The following is a 17,366-nucleotide window of genomic DNA, read 5'->3' on the forward strand; positions in this document are numbered from 1 at the left end:
AGTTAGTTGGTACATACATATATAGAGCCCATCACAGGTATCAGCGTCTCAGTCTACACGTACCAGTCGGACAGACATCATCATGGAGAAGTTTATCGGAAAATGGCAAACGCAGCCAAAGTTGACAGAAAACTTTGATGCATTCGCGGACAAGATGGGTACGAATTTTTATTGTGTTTTGTCAATGTTTCCTTAGGTTGACGCTAAGTTTTTGAAGCGTGATGGTGCAAGGGCTGCGCATTGCCGCACTCCATCCTTAAATTTGCAGAAAGTATATTTACCATGTTGCCGTATGTTAAACACATAACCAAATCGTTTGTCGGTATATATTCAACACATATCAAAATAAACTGACTAATTGTAAATGTGATTTAAAGGTGACCCCCGAGTTCGATTCCCCACTTGGGTACAATGTGTGAAGCCAATTTCTGGTGTCCCCCGCCGTGATGTTGGTGGAATATCACTAAAAGCGGCGTAAAACTAAACTCGCTCATTCACTCACTAAAACACCCCAGAAACTCTAGGATGTTAGATGTTCAATCAGCGGTGGAGAAGCTTTGTAGTTAAATCGTTCTCTTTCTTTCTCCGATGTCAGAAGTCCATTCTGGGTGACCCCTGCCTTCAATATTGCCAAAAGCGGCATAAAACCATATTAACTCACTCACTCTTACACTTTCAGGGGTAGAGCCCGCGAGGAGAGAGATATATAAAAATATGGACGCAGTGTACACATTTTCCATGGACGGCAAAACATTGGTTGGTGGTATGGAGACGAAAGGGTTTAAACAAGACGTCAGGTTCGAACTCGGTGTCCCCGTGTCTTACAAAAGCTTTGATGGCGCCAATATGACGGTAAGTAATAGAACGCTTTCCATTACAATATGAAATCTGGACCCGTGAAAATACGGGTTACGGTAGGTCTTCAGCTCCCCGTGCATGTCCTGAGGGGCGACTATCAGGATCGTGGTCAGACTCGCTGACTTGTTTGACACATGTCATTGTGTCCCCACTGGTTAGATCGATGCTCATCGGATGAGGCTCGCTGATGCCTGTGATATTATCTAAATTGCATTGATCGATGCTCATGATGTCAATCATTGAATTGTCTGGCTCAGACTCGATAAATTACAGACCGCCGCCATGTAACTGTAATAATGTCGAGCATGGAGCTGAATGACCAAATTTCACAACAAGATTTAATTATCCAAGACAAGCGGGTGGTCAGGCTCGCTGACTTGGTTGACGCATGCCATCGCGTCAAAGATGAGAAGGGCGGGGCTCATGTGGATCACTGGATTGTTTGGTCCAGACTTGTTGTAAGAGGCGACAGACGGGATCGGGTGGTCAGGCTCGCTGACTTGATTGACACATGTCATCGTATCAAAATTACCTATATTTTTAGATCGATGTTCATGCTGTTGATCACTGGATTGTCTGGTTTGGATTGATTATTTACAAACCGCTGCCATGTAGCTGAAATGTTGCCGAGTGCGGCAGAAACTGACATAAACACACATGCGAAATCTGTACATGGGTTGAGTGCGGCTTAAAACTAAACTCACTCATTCACTGTACATGGGCTAACCTTGCGAAGTAAGTCCGGCAATAACTACTAGCTCTGCACTTACACGAGTTAGTAATAACCATTAAACGTAATTTCTGACGATATTGTGTTCTGAAACGTGAACGGATCGCGTGAGTAACGAAAAGCACATACATACATACCCTTTATAGTGCGTATAGTACAGTAGAGTTCGTTATACCCTTTATAGGGCGTATAGTACAGTAGAGTTCGTTATACCCTTTATAGGGCGTATAGTACAGTAGAGTTCGTTATACCCTTTATAGGGCGTATAGTACAGCGTTATACCCTTTATAGGGCGTATAGTACAGTAGAGTTCGTTATACCCTTTATAGGGCGTATAGTACAGTAGTTTTCGTTATACCCTTTATAGGGCGTATAGTACAGTAGAGTTCGTTATACCCTTTATAGGGCGTATAGTACAGTAGAGTTCGTTATACCCTTTATAGGGCGTATAGTACAGTAGAGTTCGTTATACCCTTTATAGGGCGTATAGTACAGTAGAGTTCGTTATACCCTTTATAGGGCGTATAGTACAGTAGAGTTCGTTATACCCTTTATAGGGCGTATAGTACAGTAGAGTTCGTTATACCCTTTATAGGGCGTATAGTACAGTAGAGTTCGTTATACCCTTTATAGGGCGTATAGTACAGTAGAGTTCGTTATACCAGTAGAGTTCGTTATACCCTTTATAGGGCGTATAGTACAGTAGAGTTCGTTATACCCTTTATAGGGCGTATAGTACAGTAGAGTTCGTTATACCCTTTATAGGGCGTATAGTACAGTAGAGTTCGTTATACCCTTTATAGGGCGTATAGTACAGTAGAGTTCGTTATACCCTTTATAGGGCGTATAGTACAGTAGAGTTCGTTATACCCTTTATAGGGCGTATAGTACAGTAGAGTTCGTTATACCCTTTATAGTGCGTATAGTACAGTCGTTATACCGTTATACCCTTTTAGTGCGTATAGTACAGTAGAGTTCGTTATACCCTTTATAGGGCGTATAGTACAGTAGAGTTCGTTATACCCTTTATAGTGCGTATAGTACAGTAGAGTTCGTTATACCCTTTATAGTGCGTATAGTATAGTAGAGTTCGTTATATCTGTCAGTTCGTAATAAACCTTTACTGTACTACTACTGTTACTACTACTACAACCACTGCTGAAACTACTACAAGTACTACTACTACCTCAAAAGGCGACTATGCTTGCCGTACAAGGCGACTAACCGGATAGGGTGGTCAGGCTCGCTGACTGGGTTGACACATGTCATCGGTTCCCAATTGCGCAGATCGATGTTCATGATGTTGATCACTGGATTGTCTGGTCCAGACTCGATTATTTACAGACCGCCGCCATATAGCTGGAATATTGATGGGTGCCGCGTAAAACTAAACTCACTCACTACTACTACCACTGCTACTACTACTACTACTACTACTACTACTACTACTACTACTACTACTACTACTACTACTACCACTGCTACTACAACACTTGACTGTATAACAATTTCCATCACAAGGGATAAATATTTCTATGTCAAAACAGTGAAGGATCTCTTTAATGTTAACTATCATTTAATTATTGAATTCTTAAAAGAAATAGAATTATTAGATACATTTTATTGGACGGTTTGTAAATAGATAAATATTTTATTATTGGTAGTTTAGATTTTGTAACTGAGATTGTTAGTGGCTGTACACTCAAAGGGGGTTAAAGTATTGCAAATTATTGTCCTCCTGAGAGGGTACGTAAGTCCCGAAACATTCAAAGTAAATTTAAACTCTCCACATTTATAACCGTAGCATATGATTATTTTTAATGTATGGCTAGTTACATCTAAATAGCTAACAGCTGAAGGGATGATGTAAATCCAGCTAGGGCCCATGCAGAAAGCAAAGGTACTGTAAGTCCCCATGGTCCCTAGTATGGTGATCTACCTTCAATTGTTGGCAATCTATAGCCTGGTTTTATATTGTATTGTCGTGTATAGTTAAATTGTTTAGATTTGGTTACTAGTTTTAAATTTCTACCTGTGATAATCTTGTTGTTTTACTGTCCTTCGTTGACAGGTTTTTCTAATTTATCTTTAATATATATTACTCTATAACTTGATTTTGTCAAGATATGGCTGAAATATTAAATTTTAACTTACTCACTCACTCGCCTCTACTACAACTACTACCACTGCTGCTACTACTACAACTACTACTACTACTACCACTGCTACTGCTGCTGCTACTACTACTTCTACTAATACTGCTGCTACTACTACTACTGCTGCTGCTACTACATGTACTACTACTACTAATACTGCTACTTCTACTGCTACTACTACTGCTGTTGCTACTACTACTACTTCTACTACTATTACTACTGCTGCTGCTGATACTACTACTATTATTACTACTGCTGCTGCTACTGCTACTGCTACAACTACTACTACCACTGCTACTGCTGCTGCTACTACTACTTCTACTAATACTGCTGCTACTACTACTACTGCTGCTGCTACTACATGTACTACTACTACTACTACTACTACATCTACTTCTACTGCTACTGCTTCTACTACTACTTCTACTACCGCTATTACTACTACTACTACTGCAACTGCTACTACTACGACCGTCTACTTCTGCCACTGTTCTTCACAGAGCTGTATAACCATGAAGGACGGTCGCTTCTTTGAGACTAATAAGATGGAGAGAGAGGGAACTACGCGAGAATGGACCACAGAGAGATACATCGAGGGGGGCTTCATGGTTGGGGTAAGTAGCTGCATGGGCGATTGCGAGTGCGTGTGCGTGTGAAGTGAAAGCAATAAAGATATGTCCAAATTATGAAGTAACGATGTAATACTAGGTATATTCATCTTTAAGCAAGACGTTCTCTGCACTTACTTCCCAGAGGCCGTTTTGTGTCATGCTAAGATGAGCAGGAATGTTATCATTTCTCTTTATTACATGTAAGCATGTTGATTATTCTCATTTTCAGAAAACATATTTCATGTACCTCCAGTTCAACTCCGCACGAACCAAAGTGAACAAAAACATTGACATTATGCGAATACCTGCAAAATTGCTGATCCGGCGTTAAGCAATATTTACGCTCTCACTCACTCTAGTAACAAAGGTTTAATTACTTATTCAAGTAATTCTCTCTATGGTTACTTGGTGAAAGAAAATTTGCGAATACAAATGTTTTTCATTTTCTCACATCAATGTGTACGTCTTGACAGGTGCAGACAAAAGATGGCGTTTCCATGAAGATCAAGCTGAAGAAACTTTGAACGAAGATGATCCGCGCTTATATGGCAATGATATCACATAGTTTTATAGCCTGTTACCCTGCATGAATAAACTCATTATTAACGCTTTTCCCACTTCGTGAGTCTGTATCAAACCATCCTCGTTTATCCGGGGATTTATAGCTTCATTCTGTTCATACTGAGAAATACCGTGTCCCAGTTTGCCGCTGTAGCCTGGTGTTATCTCTATTCGAATCGCACGGCGCTGAACTTAGCTGCCAAGTCAAATGACTGTCATTAGCGCGAGAAATTAATATTCAATTTGTGATTGGACGGATAGAGGTGGCGACGCTACGGGTACGAGTGGGTCACTAGTATTTATAGAATGGAGGCATAGACTAAGGGGCAAAATAAAGTACATGTATAGAGATGGAAACTGGAGTTAACAAAACTATTAAAAATGTTATTAAGACATTAATAGTGCGAAAACAGCCGTCACTATATACTACACATGTATATAACTATATATATAACACCATATACTTAAGGTAACTATCAAATACATCACCGTCGCTTAATTAACAATTTGTTCCACACATTGCCGCCATTACACGTGAGTGTATACTTTCTTTTTGGCGTCAGTGTATTTCATCAAGGATGGTGTCAAGTGATTATATCTGGGGGTTCTTTAGACGCCATTAGTGTACGTTATAATACACTTATACAACCACCATATATTGTCTAAACCGTTTATAGAATGTCACGGGAGGTGAATATGGGACCGATGGCATGCACCACGTCAGCGAGCTTTAGTCTCCTCTTACGACAAGCATGGGCATGGGCCCGAATCTTCATGGCTGGGACAGACTGACAGACTGTCTCAATGAGGTATGAGTGTATATTACGCAACCGCTGTGTTCTGGATCTGTTTGTTTTGAAAGCACGTTGTATATTTACATACTGACTAACGATAGCGACAGAGTCACTTTTTGACATCTCCCCATACACAAGTGTTCTAGTGACTGAGGAGAGATAGCGGATCAGTAAACTCGATCAAGAAATGGGACAAGGCCTTGTATTGTCTGTACATAATGAACGAGGTGGAGGCATGTCATTTCACATGAGAAACCCTTACTTTTTATATCTGTGTAAATGTTCGTCGGTTTACATTTCTATGATGCATTGCCAATCTGGGAATCTCATCTATTGGTAGTTTAAAAAATTGTTGGCGAAAGAATTTTTTGTGTGCACACCTGATAGCATATAGCAAGGGCAGATAACTCGAAGCAGGTGTCGGTACACAGTGACATTCAGTTGATATATTATTAATATGTGTACTGAGCCTTACTCAGTGGTCTACTGGTTTCCTAGCTACATATAACAATACCAGGGCCTGCTGCTTGGGGTTCGAATCCGTATTTCTTCAAAAGTGACAACGCCAAAATTTCTCGAAATGACGATAAAAGATTTTACGGAGTTCTTTCACAACCTCGAGGGTCACTGTGACTTAGAGTCATAGACGTAGCAGAAAAAGCAACTGTGTCAGTTTTAAGTTGATTGTAACCCGATGTCGCAATACCCTAGTTCTCACAAATGCGTCTCTTGTGTGAGTGAGTGAGTGAGTTTAGTTTTACGCCGCAATATTCCAGCTATATGGCAACGGTCTGTAAATAATCGAGTCTGGACCAGACAATCCAGTGATCAACAGCATGAACATCGATCTGCGCAATTGGGAACCGATGATATGTCAACCAAGTCAGCTAACCGGATCTCCCGATCCTATCAGTCGCTTCTTACGACAAGCATGGGTTGCTGGAGACTAATTCTAACCCGGATCTTCATTGGTCCAGACGCAGTGACATGGGTGATTGTCTGCACCCCTACCGAAGGGTTTCGGCCAACCCCGCCCTTTCCGTTACAACAAATAGCCGATCGTGTTTGGACGGGTAATTGTCGTTGCACACAAAAGTGTCAGGATCCAGTGTTGGGTCAATCGTCACCACTCGCCCCTGACCGCAAACGTACTCGGTTTGCTCCGAAATTGCACGAAGGTCACGAGTCGCCTTTCGGCTTGTCTCGGAACAACACGAGTTTTTAACGAACTGGCAACCAACATGGAGCTGGGGCATTGCGAACAATATAGACGCAGTCAGACGTAACATGAATTACGATTTATCCTGATAGCATTAACCTAAACACCCGTGAATCATGCAGAGGCAAAGTCATAAGGTTCAGATATACTGCAGGACAAATGATTAACGCTTGACCCAGTTTGTATACCAGCTACATGTTGGCACACAGTATTGTGTTAACCTAGCAACGGTGTATGTAATCACCATGTACTAGAGGGCAATACATGTATATATAAAGCATTACCTGGCACACACGTATTCCAAGCATTGAGAACATAGGTGGTTATCATCTTTGGGAATCGAAATGGAGAAGTTTAATGGAAAATGGGAATTGGTGCCAGAATCGTATGAGAATATGGACGCATTTTCAGAGAAACTGGGTAAGAATCAGAGATTTCTGTGATCATCTCAGTAATGATTTTAATTAAATTTTCAAACTCGTTCATGTTTTATGTGAAATGCATATTTTTATCCATATCAGTATTTAGAAGAACGACAGCTTTTCTGTTTTGTGATGTAATGCCATCATAAGCAATATGAAAGTCAGCAATGTAAATGTGTCTAATGGTGATTGCAAAATAATGTTATTCTTGCTTTGGGTAACTATGAGTGAGTGAGTGAGTGAGTTGGTGGGTGAGTGAGTGAGTGAGTGAGTGAGTGAGTGAGAGTGAGCGAGCGAGCGAGCGAGTGTTTATTCATCAGTGTAGCGATGAAGAAGCTGATGGATACATGTCGTGAAACGGCAATACCGTCCCCTAACCACGTGACAATGAATATACGTTTTCGCTTTAGAATGCTGAGGGAAGTGCAATGCTCATTCTTTGCATCATTAGGCTAGGCTCAGGCGGCTTATGCGCCTGATTTCACAAGACAGAGTTGTCTCTCTTTGGTGTGCCAGAAACCAATGGTCATGGATTCGAATTTCAGATAGCGCCAATTATGTGTCTAGAATTGTCAGCATCATGCTTCCATTCGTTGTTCAATAGCTCTTTTACCCTTTATAAGACTATTCTGGTATCTTTAATTGTGTGGGGTTCGTCGGCTAGTCCGTTTTCCTTTAGCGTTGCTGTTTATTTTGTGTTCACTAAAGAGATAAAATCACTTTTCCCCACGCCATACAGTGTTTGCCCTTAATCCTGAAAGCTGCAAATTCTAAGGACCCCGAACCATAACAAGTTGCAATTGTGTGTCCTGATCAGAATGATTAGGCCCTATATTTTAACATGGAAACATAACTCTCAGTTATTGGGGATGAAAAAGCTGTCGGCCATATTGACCTGCAGAAAGCAAAAGCTGTGGGTCCGAATGGTTTATAGTCAGCTTCGGGCCTAAGGACCGACGTTAATTTCGAACGCTGACGCCATATCTACCCGCCGTGACGGAACTCATTCGTAACTACTCGTCCCCTTCCGTAACCTGAAAGAAGAGTTACGGAAAGGGACGAGTAGTTACGAATGTGATGGAACTAAATCAATGCTCAAATTGGCTTTTAACTACCCCACTCGTAACACTGAAAAAGACACTGGGTCCCGTATCACAAAGCGATCGTAGCCCTACGACTACCGTAACCTAATGTTAAAAGTGGGAGTTACGATCACGTAAGCACTATGTCCCTCGGTGGAATGAAGCCCTGCATTGTTATTCTCTTTTGTCCGCTTGTCAACCCTGGTTCGTTTGCTAAACGAGTGACTCAAGCACGTCTTCTATATTTACGATGTACTTCTTCATCCTCTAGTAATCGGGTTCTTAAATACCCGAACAATGAACCATTGTCAGTTCAATCACGGAATCTCTCGTGCATCGCACCTGCATTAAGTGGGAAGTATATGTCATTCAACTGTCATCAGTATTAAACAAACCATTCTGTCGATGTCAAAATCGAATACATGCGAAAAGCTCAGTTCTCGTCTAATTCACGAACAAGGTTGAAAATATATAGCTTTATTGATATTTGTCACATCTACTCTTAGATGTATAGCCGTTCTATTCTGATGTCTACATCGAAGTCGACACGTAGATCTTGAGTTCAACGTTTGAGTTCAACTCCATGATTTTCAACATCCTTTCGTCAAAGTGTTTTTAATCCATTTTATGTAATATGTGTTTCATGCACAATCGTGTGTTCGTCAGGGCGGTGGGGTAGCATAGTGGTTAAAGCGTTCGCTTGTCATGCCGAAGACCCGGGTTCGATTCCCCACATGGCACAATGTGTTAAGCCCATTTCTGGTGTCCCCCGCCATGATATTGCTCGAATATTGCTAAAAGCGGCGTAAAACTAAACTCAGTCATACAGTCAGTATGTTCGTCAAAGGTTGATAACTGCATTAAAATCTGTGTACCTAGAACTGCTGTCTAATTCGGACTTTTTAGTCGGTCCCAAGCCGGTCCGAATTAGACAGAGTGCACTGTATCTGTATAGATTTACATAGCCGAGGCGCTCACCCATGAGAAAGTTCACCACTGTGAACATATAAGGCCCTTGCGTACACAAAGATAAAGAATATCATCATATTATGTTATATATCCCCAACTGAGAGTCAATACAAGTGGAAAATTTGCATACATCGTTCACGATCTGTCTCGATGATATTTACCTATAGACTGCAACCGACACCGAGTCGATAAGGTTGACATAAGAGACTGGGAAAGTAGAACGTACGTGTTTGTCATTGCTGTTTCGCAATGCCCCCTGGGTCTCGAGATTACGTGCGGGATAGCTCACTCACAACGAGTACTCAGCCTGGTTACCTGGATAGTCTGCGCCTGCGCATTACAGGTAACCAGTAGCCTTCCCAGGGAACCTGTCTCGTTCGCATTCTCACGATACATATTGGACTAAAGTTTAGATTTTTTGTCCAAGTTGGTGGAAAATGGTAATAAACAACATGTGTCAAAGTATATTTCATGAAGTACAAAGGGTAACTTACGCGAGGATGTTTTTCATCTGAAGGTACTTGGTGAGGTGAGGTGAAATCTGGTTTAACGTCGTGCTTGAGAATATTTCGTTCATATTACGACGTGCATGCGTGTGTATTTGTATGTGAGGCTGCTTGTACTAGCCCAGACTGAAGCTGGTTTTATAGTGCTAGCCCACTGAGATACCATGCCGCAGTGAAGCATGAATACCCCACTCAGACACATTATACTGACTCCGAGCCGACCAGTCCTTGTACCCATTAATGCCGAGCGCCAGGCAGGGACCAACAAGTACCATATTTTAACGTCTTTTGGTATGACGCGGTCGGGGAAGGTACTTGGTATAGCAGGATATCGCGATGATTGTTCTTATATATCGACACGTGAAGCGCGTGCAAGTGCACTGCAGATACAATACCGCAAAAATAAAAAAGTATATGCCCGTCGTACTGTGAGGTTATCTCTCCTCCCCGCCAGCCCCCAATTGAAAAAAAAAGAACAACCTACCCGACCAAACAAAAATGGAAAACAAAAATAACCCAACGTTGATATTTTTCAAACAGCTTTCATTGTGATTTACTATTTTGGCCGTTTTACAATAAACCCAAAACATCAAGTGTGTACTTTCTTTTGTACGTCAGTATAGATATATTTGACAAGAATACAGTATACTGATCCCGAGCCGACCAGCGCTTGTTTTCTGGTATGACTCGTCTTCTGATCGAACGGCCGACCGTTCGTTCACCACGAGTAGACAAGTAGACATGGCACATAGCCAAAGATTCGTTCCCTGATACATATATTTGGCGTTGAGGCGGGCCTCCATCTGGAACGAAAGATTATATCTTTTTCTACTACAAAAGGATCCTCAGTTGAAGGTTGTACACCGGTTCTTTAGAATTACACTCTTGCTACCACCTTGCAAGTTATTTAATAATTGAGTTTTGCGTTGTCATGGCTCTCGGTGTCATGGTTACGATGATATCACCATATATAAGTGCGTGAGTGAGTATGGTTTTACGCCGCTTTTAGCAATATTCCAGCAATATCACGACAGGGGACACCAGAAATGGGCTTCACACATTGTACCCATGTGGGGAATCGAACCCAGGTCTTCTGCGTGACTAGCGAATGCTTTAACCACTAGGCTACCCCACCGCCCCACCATATGCAAAATTTTCGTCATCCTTTCTTTCAGAATACAAACATGTATCTGATGGGTTTCAAATATTGATTAAACTATGAGAAACACTATAGAGTTAATGAAACTAATATGGCCTCTTTGGCAGACAAGAGCAACTAACCAACTATGGGGCGGTTGGGTAGCCTGGTGGTTAAGGCGTTCGCTCGTCACGTCGAAGACCCGGGTTCGATTCCCCACATGGTTACAATGTGTGATGCCTGTTTCTGGTGTCTCCCATCATATCTTGCTAAAAGCGGCGTAAAACTAAACCCACTCACTCACTTACTAAATATACTGACATATAAAAGAAAGTACAAGTTCGTTGCATTTGGGGTGTTCAGAATTTCTTTTTTTAAATAAGAATTAGGTAAATATTTTGACGCAGGTGTTTTGATTGTTTTTGACTTCCAGGTCACAAACATCGTGAACTAGCTTAGTGTATAAAGTAGCAGATGCGGGTCCACTAATGCGGCGAAGATGGGTTGAGGCGTTTGGTATGTGAAATGGCATTGTCCCGCCTCAAATTAAAATACCCAAACTAAATTTCTTTCAGGGGTGCCAAAGGAGCAAATGGACTTGATAAAGAGTCTTGTAATGATTACGACGTTGAAGTTGGAGGAAAATAAATTACACGTGCTCGTAGAATACAAAGATCAACCAATGAAACAAGAACTCTGCTTCACAGACGGAGAACCATTGGACTATAAAGAATTAGATGGTTCGGAAATGACGGTGAGGTGTCTTTATAATGGAGTTGAACACGTGAAGATCCGGATAAGATTTGGTCTCCATCCACCCGTGCTTGTAGTAAGAGGCGACTAACGGGATCAGGTGGTGAGACTCGCTGACTTGGTAAACACATGTCATCGTATCCCAATTGCATAGTTCGATGCTCATGCTGTTGATCACTGGATTGTCTGTCCTACACTCAATTATTTACAGACCATATAGCTAGACTGTGTATCTGGAATATGGCTGCAAGTCAAAACATTGATTACACAACAGTCTCGTTTCCTGTTGACTGGGTTCCGTCCTATTGCGCAACTTAGTACAATAACCAGTCCAGAATTCTGAGACCAATTCATTCAACTGGATACATAAATATTAATTAGTATTCGACTCGATTGTTTACAGACTGCCGCCATATAGCTGGAATATTGCTGAGTGCGGCTTTAAACAATAAGCCAACCAACCAACCTCAATAATAAAGCTGAAATTTTGGCGATGTTCTGTTAAACAACAAATAAACACTCCTACGAATAGAAATGACCTTATGTTATTCTGTTTCACAGACCGAGTACACGAGGAAGGGTGACAGACTTCACGAGAAGCACAAATCAGTCTCGAAAGGAACCACAATGGAATGGACTGTGGAACGGTATATAGAGGGGGACATGCAGGTTGCGGTAAGTGGGGACTATACAGGTATCCAGAGAGTGAGTGAGTTTAGTTTACCCCACTTTTAGCAATATTCCAGCAATATCATGGCAGGGGACATCAGAAGTGGGATTCACACATTGTACCCATGTGGGGAATCGAGCCCGGGTCTTCGGCGTTACGAGCTATATAACGCTTTAACCACCAGGCTAGACCACCGCCCCCAGATATCCAGAGAGGTATATATAGAGAATCTCACCAAAGTGGCTTCTGATATCAATTATATGAACACGAGTTGATAAAGTTACAAATATCCGAGGCTTGCAAAGGATATTTTAATTTTTATCAACGAGTGTTGATATATTTGATATCAGAAGACACGAGGGTGAGATTCTATTTATCATCCAAAATCACCCTTCATTGGTTTTCAAAGAAAAATGTACATCTCTGAACACAGTACTGCCATTAGGCTTGCAGTGAAGCGATGTCATAGCATTGTGTCGTCATCAAGTTCATAACGTCACAGTATTGTCAGGGAATTGTACAAAATCTACTGTCAAAGCGATATCTCCTAGGAGATTTCATAGTCAGTAGTGGGACTATCCGGTATGTAGAAAGACTGACTGAGTTTGGTTTTACGCCGCTTTTAGCATTATTCCAGTAATATCACGGCGGGTGACACCAGAAATGGGCTTCACACATTGTACCCATGTAGGGAATCGAACCCGGGTCTTCGGCGTTACGAGCCAACGCTTTAACCACTAGGATACCCCACCGCCTCTTAATGATTAATAAGGACTGTCCGCATATGGAGACAGGGACATGGTAGTCACCGTGATGGTTTCAAGGGATATCCAGTTATACTGACTAATATTCTAGATTGAGAATACACCGGCCACCACAAATAGCATAGTCATCCACTTTTTGCTGCAGATATCGAGCAAGGATGATGTCTCCATGACCTACAAGATGAAGAGGGTATAGACGGGACCTCTTCAGCTGAAAAATCCAACCATTATATAATCCCCGTTTTACCGCACAGTGGCTGCCCACGACTCAAACTGATTGAAACTACAGCAGACCAGGTCCCGTCCCACAAAGCGATCTGGTCATTACTGATGTTAAAGTATGGAAGTTACGACTGTCCGAGCGCTATGACCGCCTTGTTGATCAATCCCTGGACTGAAAGTTATACGTGAATGCTTCTAGAATGTTGTGAATATAACAGGTTAATTCGTACACCTTTACTTCGTGATTATTCCCAGATGTAAATTGGTCAGGCAGTATATGTCAACAATGTTCACTGATTACTGAATGCATCTTTCGATGTTTGACAGTTCTAGAACATTAAAGAAATTTTGCCAAGGTATGGTCATTTCATAAAAAATCGGTAAATCCTTTGAACGACATATTAAAGGGAGACTACTCTCAGATACGTGTGAATTACGTCCCCTGCTTATCCAACATGTATCATGTAAAACGGTTCAACAAACATAGGAGACGAACGTACAAAGAGATGATATTTCACTTTCAACCAGGTATTCATTGCAAATTCTAGCACAAGGAAGTAAAAGGGGCACCGTGTGAGAATAAGATTGTTTTGCTTTGCTTTCCGCCCCAGTGTTCAACCGCGAATGTCGTGACTTTTAATAGAACGTGACACAGAACACGTATCAGTTTGTTTCAGATCCATACATGCTTTATGATAGTGACAGTTTTTGTAATCTGCATGATATATACAAACAGCCAATATGTCTGATTGTCATAGCTTTTGCAACAGGGAAATAAATTTGTTTCTCTTTATAATATGTGTGAGAAAATTGGTTGTTGTTTTTGTTCACGTATGATTTTATCCACCGCATATTGTTTACATGAACTGTTGTCTTCATTTCGTTATTGTCAGCATGAACTATTGTCATTATTCATTATTGTCAACGTGAACTTTTGTCTTCTTTCAATTCGGTTTACATGAACTGTTCATTTCGTTATTGTCCACGTCCACTATCACCTACATCCAATATTGTCGACATCTGTTGTGTCTATGTCCACATTCTTGCTGCTTCAACTGATTGTGGGCCATAAAGTTAATGTCCATTCTGCCCCGTCACCATGACCCGTCTAACGTAAATTTACACACATAAAACAGTTACAAGCATGTTGGTCAAGATGATCAATTTTGGAAATTTGTAATTCTATAAAATGTATGTGTTTGATCTGGACGAACCCCTACATAGCGCTTTAACAGGCATTATTTCATGGTTTCAATGGAGTGTAGTAATAAAGTAAATCAATTACTTAATTATTCAAATATGTGTGTCAGGCCTAAATACTAGTATGCCATTGCTACAACAGTTACCTGCCTATCGGGGAGATTTTGTCTATTTACTCTTACAGGAAATCGAACAAAGTTCCATGAATACAGATTGCTAGTTATTAGCTTAAAATTCTGTGTTACACTCATTCTCAATAAAAGGGCGCATTTCCAGCTTCTCATATCTGTGTAAGATAGGTGAACCTGTTCCAATCAGCAAATCTCAAAGAATACTGAAAATGGATACTGCTGAGAAGCAGAGAGTGTTAGATTTGTTTGCAGTTACAAATTTCAATTAAGTGAAAGTGTGTTTGCTTTTTCGCAGTCAAACCTTACTGTTTGTTTGCAGTATTCATAAAGCCATATAAAACATGAATTTGAGAAATGTACGTTACAAATTTACCGTTTTGAAAATAAAGGTTGCTTGAAACGATTTACGTCGCTTTTACTTCATTTTAATTTCTTCTGGTGCGGTGGGGTAGCGTCGTGGTTAAAGCGTTGGCTCGTCACGCCGAAGACCCGGGTTCGAATCCCCACATGGGTACAATGTGTGAAGCCCATTTCTGGTGTTACCCGCCGTGATGATGCTGGAACATTGCTAAAAGCGGCGTAAAATCAAACTCAGTCAGTCAGTCAGTCTTAATTTCTTCTGACTGTTGAAGGGAAATACGCAGTATTTGTGTGAGAATTCATGGTTTCAGAACTGTGCCACAAAGGCACTTATGTATGTTACATTTCATGTGTATATGTTAATGGAACACATTTCAGACAGGAACACATTCAAATACTTCACTTTGAAATAATTGCGTAGATTATGGTTCAAATGTCGACTTCTAGAAATGTTCACGATATTTGCACACACTTATTTTAGCCATTTGATGCATGATCCTCGTACAGTTCATCTGCATAATGTTGCATATAGTGAATGCTTTAGGTGGGTCTAAACTTTTGATGGGTAGTATATATGAGGTTTCTTTGGACACCATTGGGGTACGTTATAATACGCTTACACAACCGCCGTACATCGTCTAAATTTTAGTGCTGCGATACGATACATCACGATACTAAAATTTTAGTCTTGACGATATATTGCCAAACTATTGTGCACTGAAGCTGCGATACGATACGTATCCCGATATGAGGGTGGCGATACGATACGTATGACGATACTAAATTCTTTAACTTTAACACCAACTATGAAACACCTTAAGATCAAAACAAAAACATTTTAAAGTATTTCGTCAAATTCCGTCAGCGTTTTTCAATGTTCATTCGGAAATGAGATAATTAAGTTTATACACGGACTTTGTGAATGTTAATAAACTGCGAGCGATATGTTTGACACAGTTCCTGACGCAAAAATTTCCGAGAAACTTATGAAGGGAAAATAAGTATGCATATATTTTAATCATCAAACAAAAGTAATCTTTCTTGACAGATATCGCGATTCGGCAATATTCAGAGTAAAACATCGATGTATCGTGGCCCATTTGAAGTATCGTATCGGGATATACGACAATGTAAAACCTATCGGCGGCCCAGAGATCGATGTATCGATGAATCGTCACACCACTACTAAATTGTTTATAGAATGTTACGAGAGGTGACTATCGCCATGGGAACCGATGACATGTGTCAACCAAGTCAGCGAGCCTGACCACCCGATCCCGTTAGTCGCCTCTTACGACAAGCATGGACATGGACCGGAATCTTCATGGCTTCTCTCAATGAGGTGTGACTATATATTACGGGATACACCCGAACCGGCCCTAAGCCGAACCGGCCCCTGGATATTTAACCCAAACCGGCCCCGCACCCGGAACGGCCCCTGGGTTAACTAACGCTAACGATGGTTGGGTGGTAATTATCTTTAATGGATAAAGATTACGATTTATTTTTTTTATATAAAACATAGACATGATAAACACAACCACAGTGTTCTCGATCTGTTTGTTTTGAAAGCACGTTGTATATTTACATACTGACCTAAAGATAGCGACAGAGTCACTTTTTGTCAACAGAGAAAGAGGTCAGATCAAGAAATGGGACAAGGTCTTGTATTTTCTGTACATAATGAGCGAGCTGGAGGCGTGTCATTTCACATGAGAAACCCCAACTTTTTATATCCATGTAAACGTTCGTCGGATTGCATTTCTATGAAACTCCGCCAATCTGGGAATCTCGTCTATTGGTAGTTTAAAAAATTGTTAGCAAAAAGATATTTGTTTGTGCATAACAAGGGCAGATAACTCGAAGCAGGTTTCATCGGTACGCTATGACATTCAGTTGATATATACTCATAGAAATGAATAAGGGAACACATGAAAGTACAAGTGTTCCTTTACTTTTTTCACGATACACTGTGTCGAACTCTGATAACTCGATATCTCGGTTGTCTCGATATAACATCTCGATCCCGGCAACATCCTTCATAATACACTGTGTCGAACTCTGATACCTCGATATCTCGGTTGTCTTGATGTAACATCTCGGTCCCGGCAAAATCCTTCATAATTTATCATTATTCAAGCTCTTTTAACTCGATACGGATGTCTAGATATTTCGGATATCTCGATATAATTTCATGGTCCCAACATTGAAAAGTACCCT

General features: G+C 40.9%; 2 protein-coding genes across 2 annotated transcripts; both read left to right on the plus strand.

Moving 5' to 3' along the window:
• On the plus strand, positions 1–4,966 carry LOC124290868 (fatty acid-binding protein-like). The gene is made up of 4 exons (XM_046727716.1): positions 1–158; positions 680–852; positions 4,245–4,358; positions 4,829–4,966. The coding sequence occupies exons 1-4, from the start codon at positions 83–85 to the stop codon at positions 4,877–4,879; spliced, it is 414 nt and encodes a 137-aa protein (XP_046583672.1). The 5' UTR covers positions 1–82; the 3' UTR covers positions 4,880–4,966.
• Positions 4,967–7,123: 2,157 nt separating this feature from the next.
• LOC124290867 lies at positions 7,124–15,189 on the plus strand. The gene is made up of 4 exons (XM_046727715.1): positions 7,124–7,349; positions 11,622–11,800; positions 12,361–12,474; positions 13,379–15,189. The coding sequence occupies exons 1-4, from the start codon at positions 7,274–7,276 to the stop codon at positions 13,427–13,429; spliced, it is 420 nt and encodes a 139-aa protein (XP_046583671.1). The 5' UTR covers positions 7,124–7,273; the 3' UTR covers positions 13,430–15,189.
• The last annotated feature ends 2,177 nt before the right edge of the window (positions 15,190–17,366 follow it).

Source organism: Haliotis rubra, unplaced genomic scaffold (genome assembly GCF_003918875.1).
Source record: "Haliotis rubra isolate DU_JTF1 unplaced genomic scaffold, ASM391887v1 Scf476, whole genome shotgun sequence".
Taxonomy (NCBI): Eukaryota; Metazoa; Mollusca; class Gastropoda; order Lepetellida; family Haliotidae; genus Haliotis; species Haliotis rubra.

Bases quoted from the DNA above. Each gene is read 5' to 3' on its own strand.
- LOC124290868 (XM_046727716.1), top strand. From the start codon at position 83: ATGGAGAAGTTTATCGGAAAATGGCAAACGCAGCCAAAGTTGACAGAA. The intron at 853-4,244 runs GTAAGTAATAGA...TGTTCTTCACAG, and splicing joins TTGATGGCGCCAATATGACG to AGCTGTATAACCATGAAGGA. The intron at 4,359-4,828 runs GTAAGTAGCTGC...ACGTCTTGACAG, and splicing joins AGGGGGGCTTCATGGTTGGG to GTGCAGACAAAAGATGGCGT.
- LOC124290867 (XM_046727715.1), top strand. From the start codon at position 7,274: ATGGAGAAGTTTAATGGAAAATGGGAATTGGTGCCAGAATCGTATGAG. The intron at 7,350-11,621 runs GTAAGAATCAGA...AATTTCTTTCAG, and splicing joins CGCATTTTCAGAGAAACTGG to GGGTGCCAAAGGAGCAAATG. The intron at 11,801-12,360 runs GTGAGGTGTCTT...TCTGTTTCACAG, and splicing joins TAGATGGTTCGGAAATGACG to ACCGAGTACACGAGGAAGGG.